The 15,775-nt window shown below is 38.0% G+C and overlaps 1 protein-coding gene across 1 annotated transcript in view; it reads left to right on the forward strand.

Annotated features, from left to right (window-relative positions):
* LOC134678685 (failed axon connections) overlaps window positions 1–15,775 on the forward strand; it is a 38,993-nt gene that overhangs the window by 14,271 nt on the left and 8,947 nt on the right. Inside the window, exons 2-3 of the mRNA XM_063537339.1 lie at window positions 14,785–14,920; window positions 15,271–15,473. Of these exons, the coding sequence (XP_063393409.1) occupies window positions 14,785–14,920; window positions 15,271–15,473 (339 nt within the window). The remainder of the gene's footprint in view (window positions 1–14,784; window positions 14,921–15,270; window positions 15,474–15,775) is intronic.

Raw genomic sequence — 15,775 nt, forward strand, 5'->3', positions numbered from 1 at the left:
AAATCTGAAGAATATTGCCGTATCACAAAAACCTACGCAAAAGTGCAGGAAAAAAGTATGGGAGATACAGCAATGGAACAGCTGCTGTATGCCCTGTTTTTGAACATAATGCACGTGAATTGCCGTATTTTACGGCAATTACCGTATAGTTATGGAACATAACTGTTACCGATTGGCATCCATACGTATAGGCTTGTACATAAATCACAACTCGAAGATCATAATATCATAAGTCTTAAAGGTCCAGGACGTCCAGGTGTTGAAAAAACACTATATATAGCAACTAGCTTCTTTAACCTTCAGGCCCCATTCGCACGACAGCTTTTTCAAAGCGCGTTAAAAAAATGCGTTTGAATGAGACAAATGGATAGCCATGTATGTATTCACCCGACAGCGATGGCGCTTTTTATCAAGCGTTGTTGGATTTTCGACTTTAAGCCTTGGTCATTAACTCGAATTTAGAGTGCGGACAGATTCAAGCGCTTTATTAACGCGCGTTGAAAAAGCTGTCGTGCGAATGGGGGCTCAGGTTTAGAAACTTTGTGGGTTGAAAATAGACTCGTAAAAGCGCTTAGCACTTCCTACTTACTTCAGCTTTGACATACTTTCTTACAGTGTGCGTACCCGAGTTGGACGCGAAGAAAGTGCGTTTACGATGAGAGAGGTAAATAGAAAACGTCTATTTCCATTTTGCAATTAAGAAATTTACGTGATCAATAGATTTACCGGCTGAAGTAGTTAATGCCCACAAACCACAAAGTTGTTTGCACGTCTACAATAAACTACATATGGAGCATTTTATTTCCTGTGTAGCGACTTTTTTCTCGGCATTTAAATCAAGCGATTATTTTTCTATGCATATTTTTGACCATTTGTCATAGAAAAGGAATCTCTTATACCTTTAAATCTTCAGCAACTTCGCGTTTGTACGGGACAACGGTAGACAATTTCGTGGAATGCTCCATATAGAGGAAGGATATTATCCGGGTAAACCAGGAGTTATACCATACTTACCAGTACAAACTTTAGGAATAAAAGTGACCCACTCTGAATATAAAATTATACCCATATGACATACTTTTAGCTTACTACATGTAAGTATAGGCACATTACATTTTATCAATTTTCCTAAAAAAAACTCGAATTGGATACATGTTGGATATCGTGTGCAGCTTATTAGTTGCACGTATCCACGTACTCGTGAGCAATTGATGTTTGTTTCACAATGGTAATGATGATGTATGATAATATTTTCGAATAGCAATCAGTAGGAGTAGAATGTAATCGATTTCGCTGACTTGAATGGGTATCGGCAGCACTTATTATTCTATAAGGGCGCTGCGTTTTGTCCGCCGTATTTGGTGATGGAATGCGACAAGAGAGCTTGTCCTCGTAAGACGAGGTCTGGTGACATATATATACATATAAAAATACATTAAAATAACTTCAAAACTCGTCACGTGGCCGGTTATACTCATTACTCATGTAACATGCTTTTCTTTAGACGAATGTATGTGTTTAATATCTCAATATTCAATTAACAGAATACAATACGATTAATTTTTAAATTCATCATATCGTCTCAACCTTTTATTACGATCGAATACGATATAAAAATATCTGAACGCTATAGTTCGTGTTTTAGCATTGAAAAAAAAGGTAAACAATCTTGACGTGTCTTTTAATTAAAAAACACTTTTAAAAATAAGTCACGGTAAATATGTAACAATTATGAATCTAAAACGATCATTTATATTCTTCTGCTTTTACGAGCCCCGATGCATATGTTTTCGTCAGGTGACCCCATTTTTTGAGGTTCTCGCGTTTGTTCAAAAATAATGTTTTTGTTTAAAAATTACTAATATTTAATGCTTATACTAATGTAATTTAATTTTATATGGTAATACTCTACAATAACTAAATCCAAATACAAGAAATACCGTTTGTACTGAAAGAAAAAAATATGATTTTTTTTTGACGGGTTGGATTACAAAATATGTGATAAGGGCTATTACCAGGGAAAGCAATAGGGCAAAATTGTTGCGCGGAACTAGACGAAATCATTTGCATCGGGGCTCGTATAAGTAGTTATTGAAAGACATGTCAAAATCGTTTACCTTCTTTCTAATGCTAAAAAAACGAACAATAGTAAGCCACCTACTAATATGTTACACCGGAAGTAAGTAACCATTGCATTATGCATCTATCACGTAGCGAACCCACTTATTCGTATTCAGTGCAGTCCGTCTTATAATATAGTCTCATGAACCGTTAATGCCTTCTAAATATAAGGAATTGATAGTCTAATTTGGATAGTCAACACCTCTCTAACTTGCGAGTAGCTTTCTATCTTAGCTTGCATGGAAAATGGTATTTAAAGTAAAATAAACATACTCTGGTAAAGTGTCTTTGACAGTTGAAAAGTGTGGCATATTTAAATAAGAATGTAGGCGCGAAGAGGTGACCCTTCTTAGAAAATTTGAATATTGCGCCTTTTTCTAAATACTGACAAGTTGGGTGTGTTTCAGTTTACATCCATAGTATAGTATTTAAAAGAAGTAAACCTTTCTCACAAATATTAAAGCGCATAATAGCAGATAATATCGTATCAGTGTTAATAAAATAACCGAACCGTCTTCCATTTCATCCAACAGAGGGATACTAAGTGGCCTAACAGGAGTCTATTTTTATAATCTTAATGTCCTTTGACGGCGGCACAACGGCAAGTGTTGAACACATTTTGTAAATCCAGCGTCTTTAACGAGGTTAATACTGTACAGTCGCCATCAGATATATCGGAGCTGCCAAGGTGCTCACAAATATCTGAACACACCTCTATTGTCAATGCGTTAGAGTGCGTGTTCAGATATTGTGAGCACCTTGGCCGCTCCGATATATCTGATGGCGACTGTACTATAGAAGTATCCATGGTATACTTATTTGATATTTCATTAAGATCAGTCAAATAATAAAGCTTAAAAGTATCACTGTAAATCCAGCGTCTTTTACGAGGTTAATACGGTAGAAGATACTATAGAAGTGTCCATAGTATCCTTATTTGATTTTTAATTACGATCAGTTAATAAAAAGCAATATAAAGCTTAGAGTTTTTTTTCTGCTCGGGGTCGTAACACCTATATATTGCGGCTTAACGTATAAAAATCCAGCTCTATAAAAATCATATACTTTATGTTAATACATCATATGAATAAAAAAGCAATCGCGTAACTTAATCGTAACATTATGTTAACAAAAAAATTAAGCAGTTTTTTGTTCAAAGGCTTTTGAAATTGCCATCTACTTAAGTTTGTAGGTACAGGTACACTCCACCTTTTGTAAGGGCAGAGCCTCTTTTTTGTGTCCAATGATTGGATTATGGATATGTACCCATGTTTTTTGAATACGTATAGAATCAACTGCCATCTTTTGGTGATTCATATGAAATGTACATGACATAGGGAGTTCTTATAAGTTCCATTTCTAAATAAGAGTCACTTAGGTTAGGGCACAGTTCCGTAAACCGTGTCTTGACTTGATATTTTTTTATTCATGTAGATTACGTAGGTAGAATATAATTAGTCTGCCTATCAACGTAATGGGAGATATGTTTGTAAATAAAAGGTTTCCCCGTCGCCGTCGCCGTAAAACTAACCGCACACCTCGGAACAGTCGCGCATGTTGCAATGAGATCTAGAAACCGCAGCCGCGAGTAAGCCAGTGAGCTATGAAATCATGACACGGTATGCCGACTGCACTTTCTCAACCTACTGCACCACGTCGATGCACCTAATGTAGCCTACAATAACAATCAATTATACGCAACTAGCCTAAAGTTTATTATTATTATGTAACAAGTAAAATGGCAACGTGGACATTCTTTGTATTCGTACCTAATCGGTTCTGTAGCACCTGTTACTATCTTGTCTGCGGAATGCGTGAGTCAATCTTTATAATTTATATTCACACAATCTGCCTATCTTATTATGCATAGTTAAAGTAACTTATTATGTTCTGAGTGGGTTGTTTTGTTCCCATAATTTATACACTAAGGTACCATCATCGTGTATTACCTTCGTATGAACGTAAACGTACGAAAACTATTACTTAATTCTCTTGGCGATCGTATGTCAAAAATTATGCTTTAATGTTTAGTAGCTCATAGATATATTGAAACGATGTATGTATATCTGTTTGTATTGTACACAATATTAAGCAAACGTGTCTTTATGACTCTTACTTTCTATCCGAACAGGTGGCAGTTTTCGAAACAAGAACTTTAAGTTACAACCGATTGAAAATAATATATTATGTTACATGTTACTAGCGATATTTCGGTTAACTTAAGATATCGGCGAATATTCTCTCTCTGGAAACGCTAGTATACGAAAAATTACATTAAAACCGTTAATCATTAAAAAAAAAACATAATGACGGGCTAAATTAAATGTAAATATTAAGAAATATTCATGCATCTTTGTGTATAAAATACATATCCATCTTGTCTGCCAAACATGTGACGAAATAAATAATTAGACGAAAATTATTTTTATCATTCTTAAGGGCAGCTTTAAAATTTTTCGCCGCGTCCTAAACTTTGTCTGAAATATTAATTTCAGAGTCGCCATTTGTGATTATGATTATATCTTGGTCTGAATGAGTTAAGATGGCTCGACAGGTGGACAATAAATATTTATGAGACATCATATCCAATAAGATTCCTAATCAAATAAAAACACTTCCTTAAGTTTTTACTTGAGCAAATATGAAGAATGATTTTTCGGATAGCATTACAACAAGTTCAAGGGCGCTCCGTCTGTAAATGTCGCGTAAAAACGTGGCATAGGTACTCCGTGTAGGTACTTTTATAGGTATCTCGCCTGCAGCGGTGCAGCCTTGCTAATGTGAATTTACAACCTTAATATATTCACACAATGCTAAGCTATTCTACGAATGCCTCTGTTTAAATAATGGCGGTACATTGTGTTCTGACATTGTGTACATTAACACCCTACTGAACAGTAACATACATTGTTAAAATTGACTTCGATTTGATAATTGTTGTTTCTTCCACCTAGCGGAGCGCCTTTTCGTACTTAGAACGTGCATGTTAACGTGTAGCAGGAACGTGAATATATTGCGTAATATGTATTTACATATCGTTAGTTTTATTAGTATTATTTATTACTTATACTTGGGAAATGATTAATTACCGATTTTACGGTGCGTTCGCCGCGACGTTTGCGCTTATGTTACATATAGGTATGTGCTGAGCATCTGGTATATATACCTATATATCACAAAATTAAAAATATTTTATTTTTATAATTTCGGGAGGAAGCGACATGTTAGCCACGAAATGATAAAGAAAAATGTATAATTACATATTACCAATAAATGATCAGCATATTTTAATTAATTATACGTTATAGTGCTCAAAATATTAATATTTGATTCGTAAAGTGTGTGAGTACCGGTAACTGATGGGACCCTTCCAATAATAATTTTATTAGGCTCATATAGAGTATAGGTACAGTTACAGGCACAATTATATTAATAAATTGCATTATCGAGCAGAGGCTGAAGTTAAGTATCGGTCGGGATTTAGCAGAGTGCCGATCCGATATATGGAGGTGGTGTATTATGTTATGAGTGGGAGCCTAGACGCGCGGGTCGGCGGCCGCGAGGGCTTCGACCCGCGCCGGGGCAGCGCCTGCGCGGCCGCGCCCGGCGCTCCGGCCATCGACCAACCCCGCGCCTCGCCGCGCCCGGGCTTCCGCCGCTCCCGGTCCCGGCGATCTCCCGCACGACCCGCACCTAGTAGCGCCCTTTGCTGCTTAAAATTGTGTTAGCTCCCAATTTGGTCCCGATTCGTGTCGCGCGCTTGTACGGACTGTCTGATGCCGTTATAACGTCATAATACGTCTTAATATTGTTATTGGCAAGCGAGTTTATAATAAAATATATGGTTATAAAAATCTTATTATTCTTTCTAACTGAAAGTACTTGCTAAGACAATCAAAATGGTAATAATTACTAAAGTAACTAAAAAAATACTGATATGTATTACTATACCAGAATATGTATGTACCTACCTAAACCAATAATACACGTTTATTATTGGTTTAGGTAGGTATTAGGTAAATTATATGTATATATAACCTGCCACTGCCAGTATCACAGGAAAACATTCCTTCAAACGAGACCACAGGTCAAAACACAAATACCTATCACAACTGTCATTCTGATATGCATAAATATAACGAGTTTACGAGCTTTAGAACGGTCCCCAACTGCGATAAAAATATCTCCGCTGTTATCGGAGCTTCGAGCAATAACTGTGTACCAGTTAAGGCTAGATAAAGACCGCCCGAACGTCCTGTTGCCTGCCCATTATGGCTCCTCTACACGATGGCCCAGCGCCGGCCACTCCAAGGGACGCATTTATGCGTTAGAGGGAGCAAGTGATATTGCTATCTCATTCTACCGCATGGCTGCGTCCCTTGGAGTGGCCGGCGTTGGCCCATCGTGTAGAGGAGCCATTACATGTTGCTGTTTGCCCCTTTACGATCCTTATCCCTCCTGGCTGTGCCTTTATGTGGGTTAGGTTGTCCGGAAATATAGCCTAGATTTAATTATAACTGTAGATTTCACCTAGAGGTTCATAAGTTTATACAAATAACAACTTTCTAATTACATAAGTACAAATACGTCTCTATCCATTATTGACTTAAAGACAGGAAAGAAAGTTTTTGTGGGGAGTATAGGTACAGTCAGCATTAATAGTAGCGGATGAAACAACGCGCCAAAAGTATGTGCTACCCTCTAATATTTTTCCTAATAAAGATACATCTTCAGTTCTTGGTCAAAATTATTAGCTAGTCTAATTCTACATAATATAGACACGAGTAGATTTTAAAATTAAGCTGTTAGAGAATAGTAGATCCCATCAAAAACATAAATGTGAAATGAGAGCCAAGTTCAATATTAAGAATATTCGTCGTTGTTGATTGTGCCGGAAAAAGAATTGAGATCTATATGGGTGCCATGTTCTAGTTTGTTTGGGGTGTAATTAAAGTTCAGGATTTGATTTGTCTAGTTTTTACGTACACGCTATAATTATTATTTCTCCTATGTTACTTACCTAAAATTTAGTTTTTTGGTATAAAAACTAGCCAAGACAAATCCTGAACTTTATTCTCACCTCTCTAGGTACCCTCTGTAAATGTGACAGATATTTATTTATACCTGGCTATATGATACTCTGGGTAAGTGGGGTACCTGTTTAAGTGAGACAAAGCAGGACTCTTGAAGTCCCAGTGTTTTCACTGTATAAAACACGGCCGCTGCGTCGTCAGTTTTTTTCTTTTGAACTTGGCTTGACACGCTACCGCGTGTCTATATAGTTTTGAAGCTTAAGTCTGATGAGAGTGATGAGCTACTTTTGACGCACACTGTCCCTGCTCATGCCTCCCCTATTATTCTGGGCTATAGCCCACTACTACGTATAGTATAAGCATATGAATTACACAATTATGTAATGAATAAATAAATATTATAGGACATTCTTGCACAGATTGACTAAGTCCCACAATAAGCTCAAAAAGGCTTGTGTTGTGGGTACTCATACAACGATGTGTACCTCCTCCTACAAATTTTTTGTGTAATTATTGTTTGTTCCTTAAATAAACATACGTTTTTTATTATATTATACTCGTACATGTAAATGCAGTTAATTTAACATACACAATTTCTGTAGACATACACATCTTGTACTGCTGTGGCGCAACGACCCGAAGTGGACAGATCTTGTGTCTAGTATAAATCTAGAGATGCCACGAATATTGCCGAATAAGATGGCCGAATACCGAATATCTGTTGTGCCTACCTAAAAAGATCTGAGGCTCTGATTCGATTAACTCTAACTACATTCACTAGTTCTGACTAACAGAAGTTAAATCTTAGCAAACGTTGTGCTGCGTTAGCGAACAGTTTTCATAATCAACGTGACTCAAAATGTTCGCATGTTATGCTGAATATTTGGTCGTCGAAATTTATATAATACAATGAAAAACTTATTGTTTCTCGAGATTTTCCCAAGGTTGTTTGACTGTTGACAAAGCAGTAAGACCTCGTAAGAACCAGGGCTATTTTAGCGCTTTTGAATTTGAAACTTTTTGTTATTTCTATATGAGTTCAAAACTCGAATTCAATTTGTACAGTTACGCGAAGACTTACAAGGATCAAATAAAAATGAGTTGAGTTGGCAGGTTTATACAATGTAAGAATTTTATTAGCCAGTATGCATTATAAGAACAAAAATAACCTCGTTGGCATACTAAGCGAAACAGCTATAGTACATTATTGTCGAGGCTCGGAAGTAGCTACTTGCAGGCTGAGGATTCGTTTTAAACGGACGACCTTGGGAGTCCGTTTAATTGAATCCGAAGCCAGCAAGTAGCCTTCCAGCCGAGTCATATATAGTGCTTTTCTCAAAAATGGTGCAAGAAATATAAATATCATAGAAATATTTTACAAAAGCAACATTCTTACGATTATATTTTGACAGAAAAAAGCCCTTGCCGCCTTTTTATTTTTTTTATAAAAAAATAGAAGTGTATTTTTCTGCCGAAAATACGCCAACCTATTTGAGACAACTAAATAGTCGCGGTACTAATCATCTGTTTGGCTGTTTAATGGGCCTGTGCCTTCATTTGATATGGCAATTTCAACTTTTAAAAAGTTTGGAACTCGACAAATAATGGAATTTGTATGCAACATTGCAGTCCCAAAATCGAGACTGCAATGTTTTTAACTTTTTAATTTTTGACTGACCATAAACTACGCGCTTCGCGACCTATCTTTTAAACGGCAAAGTCTACTTTGCCGTCCATTTTTGAGAAAAATTAGTTACGTAACGTTTTTACGTAATTTTCTGGATTGCGATTTCAGTGTGAAAACTGGGTTTATACACGAAATGAAAACTCCACGAGAGCAAAATCTTTCCACTAAACTGTCAAATTTAATTTTCTTATCCATATCTAAGTATTGGAAATGCGCTGGCATATATTTTACTTGCTTAAAATTCTAATAATACGTAATTCCTCTTTAGGTTTTTTATAATGTGTTTATATATTTTTTGTAATGTTTTGTAAGTGTTTTTATATTTTACTTTTATACTCACATTGTAAAATCCTAACCTAAGACCCTAATTGAATAAAGAAGAGTAATTCCTCTCTTTCTCGTGAAAAACGTATCTACATAGGCCCATGTATAAGGTTGACACTTGCACAGTGACATGACGTATGAACCATTCTTGCCAGTTCTCCTAAAATCATCTATAATAGGCACCCAAAGGAAACATTCCAGGTAACTGCCCGTCACTAGTTGTGGGTCCAGTATCACTGTTGTCACAGCCTACTGGGCATTGGACTGAAACAAAGTGTTTCACCCACCGCCCCGGTTTCCACCCTTGGCGCCATAATTTCAATGGGTGACGTCACGTTAGCTGTTGCTACTCGCACAGCGCGATTGAGGTTGTTTCAAGCGTGGGTGGAACTAAAATTACTGCCGCACCGTAAGCTCGAAAAACCACATATAGGTATAGGTACAAAGTACAGGTTTTAAGAAACGAATATGTGAAGGTCCCATTATGTATTTATCGTTGTCACCCAAAGCTAGTGTATCAATTACCTAATAGTACAAAACTACACATATAGATTCAAAAATAGAACTATAAAGACGAATTAAATTACCCCGATAGGCTTCGCTTTGTCCAATAACGTGTCAATGTCTTGTCTATCAATAAAGCCGGTAAATAGATAGCTTTACGTTCGAATGGTGTGGCGTCGGGCTTTTATCAATGATACTCGTCCCGCTTGTTCAATCCTCAACTTAATGGCTTGATTGTTAGCTTAGAACAACTACGAGCAACAACAAATCATTCAGTTAGATGCGGGTCACTTACCCACTTACTCAATAAAGTGAACGGAGATACATGATACAAGTTTGTACCTATTAATCTTTGCTTTTATTCTAGGCAAACTTTACTTATATTGTCTAATTCTTTTATAAGAGTGGTGGTAAATTATTAAGTAGGCATTTATTTCCGTAATTTTATTACAATTTAATAAAGCATAATATTATTATAAATAGCTACCGCAGAATACATTTGTTAAAATCAGGCATGACAATTGACAAGTTTAAAGCCACAGTTATTCACGGCGAGGGGAACGAACTTGGCAACTTTGAAAAGTGGAACATTAGTCCTAGTAAGTTGTCGGTAGTTACTGAGTATACGTGAGTACTGTGGTCTAAACTTTAATCTGTCTTACAATTAGTCTAGCTAGTATAAAGTATAATAATGCCGTTTAGAATTCATAAGTCATAACATAACCGTCAAACTAATTATACGTAGGTACTTGTTTCATGTCTATTTCAACGGTCTTAGGTATTAACTACGGCTCCGGACGGGTTAACAAATTATGCACCTAAACCTTCCTCCACAATCACTATTGATATGTGAAAACCGCATGAAAATCCGTTCAGTAGTTTTTGAGTTTATCGCGAACAAACACAAACAGACAGACGCGGCGGGGGACTTTGTTTTATAATGTGTAGATTGTGTAGTCACAAGTAAAGCTTTTAATTTTTTTACACCTGTCACGACTGAAACAAAAGTAGTTTCAGTAATGGAAATTGAAACTGAATTTAATAAGGTACCCGATTAGCCGTGAAATTCCGAAATTTATGCTTATACATAAATATTACAAGTCAAGAGGGATGTCACTCGAATTGACAGATTAGGGCTAGGTCTGTGCGGCTGAGTATAGCGGGACGAGCGGGGGCGGATGGCCTCGGCGGGGCGGGAGGGTAGCCGGCCGCTGAACCTCGCCAGTCGAAATCGATACAGCTGCTCTCCCCGCTCGTCTGGAGCCCGTTGCCATAGCTACGCGGGCAGATAAACGCCGCACCCCCCCGGCGCCGGGCGCACGCCACGCGCCTCGCCCCCCCTCTCGCGGCGCTTGCTTTGTCCGAACTCGAATACCGTTCCCTTACACTTACAGCCCTTTATTAGACTTTAACTGCTGTGTTGAAACCAGATTATTGTGACAACCTGTTGTTGCCACGTCATTCTACTGATCGTCTCATTCCTTCCCGGGGATATCATTGTTATTGTTATAGCCATAAAACTTGAAAACAAAAACGACAGTAAAGTTACGTTAGTAAATTTATAAGTGATTCGGCGTTGCTAAGGGCCACTTGCACCATTCCACTAACCCGGGGTTAAACGGTTAAACCCGAATTTACCATGGTTACCAGTACAATTTGACAGTGGGTTCACGATTTAACCGCTTAACCCCTGGTTAGTGCAAGTGGGCCTAAGACATCAAAAAAGATCCGTAGATGTGATGTAACCACGAACCTTACTTTAACTGCTGATTTTTGAAATTGGTGTTGATTGCAATCTGGAGCACCCACAGTCTTGAACTCTCTAACACAGCGGTCGGCAACCTGCGGGGCCGCGGGCCGCATGCGGCTCATGAACCTGTCACTTGCGGCCCGAGTGCCGCCTTGGATATTTTGTATGTCTCATAAAGTCATAAATATTAATAAAGTACGGCCCGCGTCACCTCCGTTAACTACTATGTGGCCCTTGGCTGCTAAAAGGTTGCCGACCGCTGCTCTAACACATTGTTAAAACAAACTATAAGATATAATATTAAGTACTCCCTAACAGCACATAAATCCATCTCATCGCCCATCTTCCAAAACATCTTTACATTTTCACATTCATCACCATCATTATCCGTCATAACACAACATCGTCACAATTTATATCAGTTATAGAAAATCTAACAGACCTTATACTGGAGTCAGTTATGTAACGCTGCCATACATGACCCAAACATTTTTTATTAAGCTATGAGCTTCATCACATCTGATATTTGAGTAATTCTAAGCATTTCTAGCCTAGGGTGGGGGGGAGGGTGGGGTACAAAGACGGCCGCCACCCGTCATCTTTAAAAAAAATCTATTCTGATCTTGGTGGATACTAGGGCAAGTTTGGTATCATTTTCGTATAAACCAAAGACGTAGAATTCATTGCTGATATTTGTTTTTTTTCAGTTTCATAGTAATTTTACAAGAAAAACGTAAAAAGGTGAAAAATTTGGTTGGAGATTTTTGCTACCCGGAGCCGAAACTACAAATGATAGAAAGTTGAAATTTGCACACTAGATTACATTTATAAAGTGTACAAGAGATAAGAAGCGATTTTGAGAAATTCAACCCCTAAGGGGGTTAAAAAGGGGATGAAAGTTTGTATGGGGTTCAAGTTTTATTTTAAGCTAGGAATTAGAAACTTCGTAAAACGATATATTATTAAAATAAAAGAAAACTAATTTCAGCGTTTTTGAAAATTCATCCCCTAAGGTGGTGAAAAAGGGGTTGAAAGTTTGTATGGATATCAAAAAATTTTTCGAACGCGGGACTTGAATCTTTGTATTTGGGGATATTATTAAAAGACAGGAAAAGTAATTTCAGCGTTTTGTAAAATTCATCCCCTAACAGGGTTAAAAAGGGGTTGAAAGTTTGAATCCATTACAAATCCGAGTAGACACACATTTCTTATTGCCTCCCAGGCTTGAAATGCTTAGAATTACTCAAGGAACATATGTGATGAAGCTCATAGCTTAATAAAAAATTTTTGGGTCAACTTTATAACTGCTTCCGCTATTACGGATTCAGCCGCCCGTATACATCGCGGGGACTGGACCAGAAATTTTGAATGCCAAAAAAAACGGAATTATACATCGAATAACTACAATAAAACCTGCATTCAAGTTATTAAAAAAAACTAAATGCTATGTTAAAAAATGTATATTAACTGCTAAGTACTCTGTGTAGGACCGCTACGTAAATAAATATGTAGGTACAATATGTCTTTTCTAATATTCACCTTCCTAAGCTATTGTATTGTAAATTTAAAAAAATAGGTACTAATACTAATATGATAAATTTGATCCAGAGGCCGTGAGTTCAAGTCTCACCCAAGACAGTAATTTTTCCACTTTTAAATTTATTCTAGGCTTATTAGCATCGTTCGCAGACGTTTCAGCTTGTTAAAAATTAAAACTAATATGATAGTTAACGACTAAGTGAACATATCTAAAGGATGATTCACGCTTAACCGGGCGGGGCCGGAGCTTCCGGCGGTTCGTTTGCTATGGAAAGTACCACGTGATCACCGATCAGCCGTTATATAAAATGACGTATCGGACGCCTCGGCACGGGCCCGGCCCGGTCTAGTCTAGAGTGAGTCATCTTTACGGCTATTTAAAGGGATTATATCGCGTACTTAGATACATCGTTTCGAGTCGTTCAGCGTTCGTGGTCAACGGGAGACTGAGATCTTTTTTATGTATTTGTGTAATTTTTGCATGTGGGTAGTTTTGCATATTGTGTAGTTTTATTTCACGAGGAAGGGCCTGTTTACACATTGATTTGAGTTTAGTGCGAGTTCATAGATTTGCTATTTGCGTTTAGTAGCAAATGTATGAACTCGCACTAAGGAAACACTAATCAATGTGTAAATAAACAGGCCTTAACTGTCATCGCGGTAACCGAAGACAATTAAAGCCGTCACAAACAAAAGCAAACCGCTAGTGACGTTGTAAAATTGGAAATCCACACAAAAATAGGTTGCTATTCTCAGTCGCAATTTGCGTTTTCACGGGCCCTAGCCGGCGCTCAACTCGAAAACAAGAGAGGACATGCAAAAATGACAGCGAGCATGGCCGTGGGTGGATGTCGCAGTTGTTGAGATAGGGTGGCTATTGGGGTGTAATTTGGACGCTTTGTTTAAAGCTGGCGAAGCGTAAGTTGAAACTCCACACCTATTTATTATGCTCTAAGGGACTTGTTTAACACCGGACACCCATAGAAACTTCACCCTTTTTTAAACTGAATTATGAACCGACATAAAATTAGGTTAAAATTATTATTTCCATATTCTACCAATAAGTACTTACTGTCACAACTATGCATTCACAATAGTTAAACATTCCAAAAGCCAAGAAAAAAGCTTTAAAGTAACACGAGACCCAGAACTTATTTTCACTAACGGATGTTTATCACCATATGAGTCATGTGATGGTCATCTTTCAAGCGATAATGACCTGACAAAGCGTTTGTTGTCTTACTATTAGCTTCGTCAGAAACTGAACATTGTCTCATTTTGTTGTTATCGCGCGCGATAAGCATGACCATCGTTCCATTATACCACAAGCAAGAAAATCGCAGTCCTCCCTTGTAACCAATTTTGACTTAGTTTAGCTGTAACTTAAATTCAGTTACTATAATTGACATAAACTGAGGACCTTTAGACAAACTGTTACTTACAGGGAGAGATTTTCCACGTGCATGCCTTCTGTTAAAAAGTACCTATGTACTTCTGCGCTGCTGCTATGCTATCTTACAGTCTTGACTTTCCATTCAAACTTAAATGTTTTGTTTCTACCCTCTGATGTAATTAAACTTTGTCGATAAAATCGAGTAGGTACTATATAACACTTCTGTTGTTGTGGGTTGTTTGTGCGAAGGGTAGAGTCCTATCAAGCTAACTATTCTTAGAACATGTCGTGGTGTAAACACAAAGCTTATCGTACCGTTCGCACTCTACATATAAACAAATAACGTAGCGTTGCGACGAACGAGTGGAGACTGGAGTGTTATATGAATTATCATCACTATTCTTTAACCATAAATTTTGAATGTTTGTTTCAGAACGTGGATCACAAGGCGAAATTCCGTTCCAAAAAGGGGCAACTGCCGTTCGTGGAGTTGAATGGTGAAGAGATTGCCGACAGCACTTTCATCATCAAAGATCTTTCTGAGAAATTCAACAAGGATCTCGATGCGGGTACGCACTGCCTTATCATTACCTACCTCATTACTTATTTATATCGGACATGTTGAGCCGTCGCAGTAGAGTTGCAAGGCTCCTGTTACAATGTTATTTGATAACCCTTACATTCATGAGTCGCCCAGTAATGTATACTTGAATAGGTACGTTTAGGAAAATATGCTTATAATACTATCTAGGGTCATCGTACCTTGCGAGTGCAAAGTTCTTTGTCATATGAAAATCGGGATCGAGAGCCCGGGCGACCTAGAATTCTAGATTTATCAGGCTCGTCGCGCATGTGCGTTTCGGAGCGCAGCGTGGGTGCAAGAGACTCGCAGTACCTGACCTATTCGCTTTACACACAGCGCTGACGCCGGAGCAGCGGGTGGTGTCGCACGCCATGATCTCCATGATCGAGAACCACCTGTCGTGGGTGCTGCTGTGGTGGCGCGCCAAGTACCCCGACAGTGTCATCAAGGGCTACCAGATCAACCTGCAGAATGCGCTCAACACCCGCCTGCCGAACCCCATCCTTAACTTCTGCTACAAGCTCACGTCCGGCCGCAAGGTAACTTTAATTCTTACAGTTGCATACCTACAGATGAAATACTGATCTAATTTTCAATAATGTCATTATACAGTTCGAATCTATCCGAGTGTATTAAATTAAAGCTGCCTTTGTACTTGTTGTCCGAAAAGTTATGCAAGTATTTCAGTTAAATATTTTATAAAAAAATACAAATCGTGTCTGCATTAAAATGCATATACAGTACATACAGGGTGTTACTGACCATGGGGCTTTAATTCCAGGGCTTGATTTTACTCGCTAAACTGAGCTACTTTTACTATGGGACCAACCCTAAAATCAGG

Source organism: Cydia fagiglandana, chromosome Z, assembly GCF_963556715.1.
Source record: "Cydia fagiglandana chromosome Z, ilCydFagi1.1, whole genome shotgun sequence".
NCBI classification, from domain to species: Eukaryota; Metazoa; Arthropoda; class Insecta; order Lepidoptera; family Tortricidae; genus Cydia; species Cydia fagiglandana.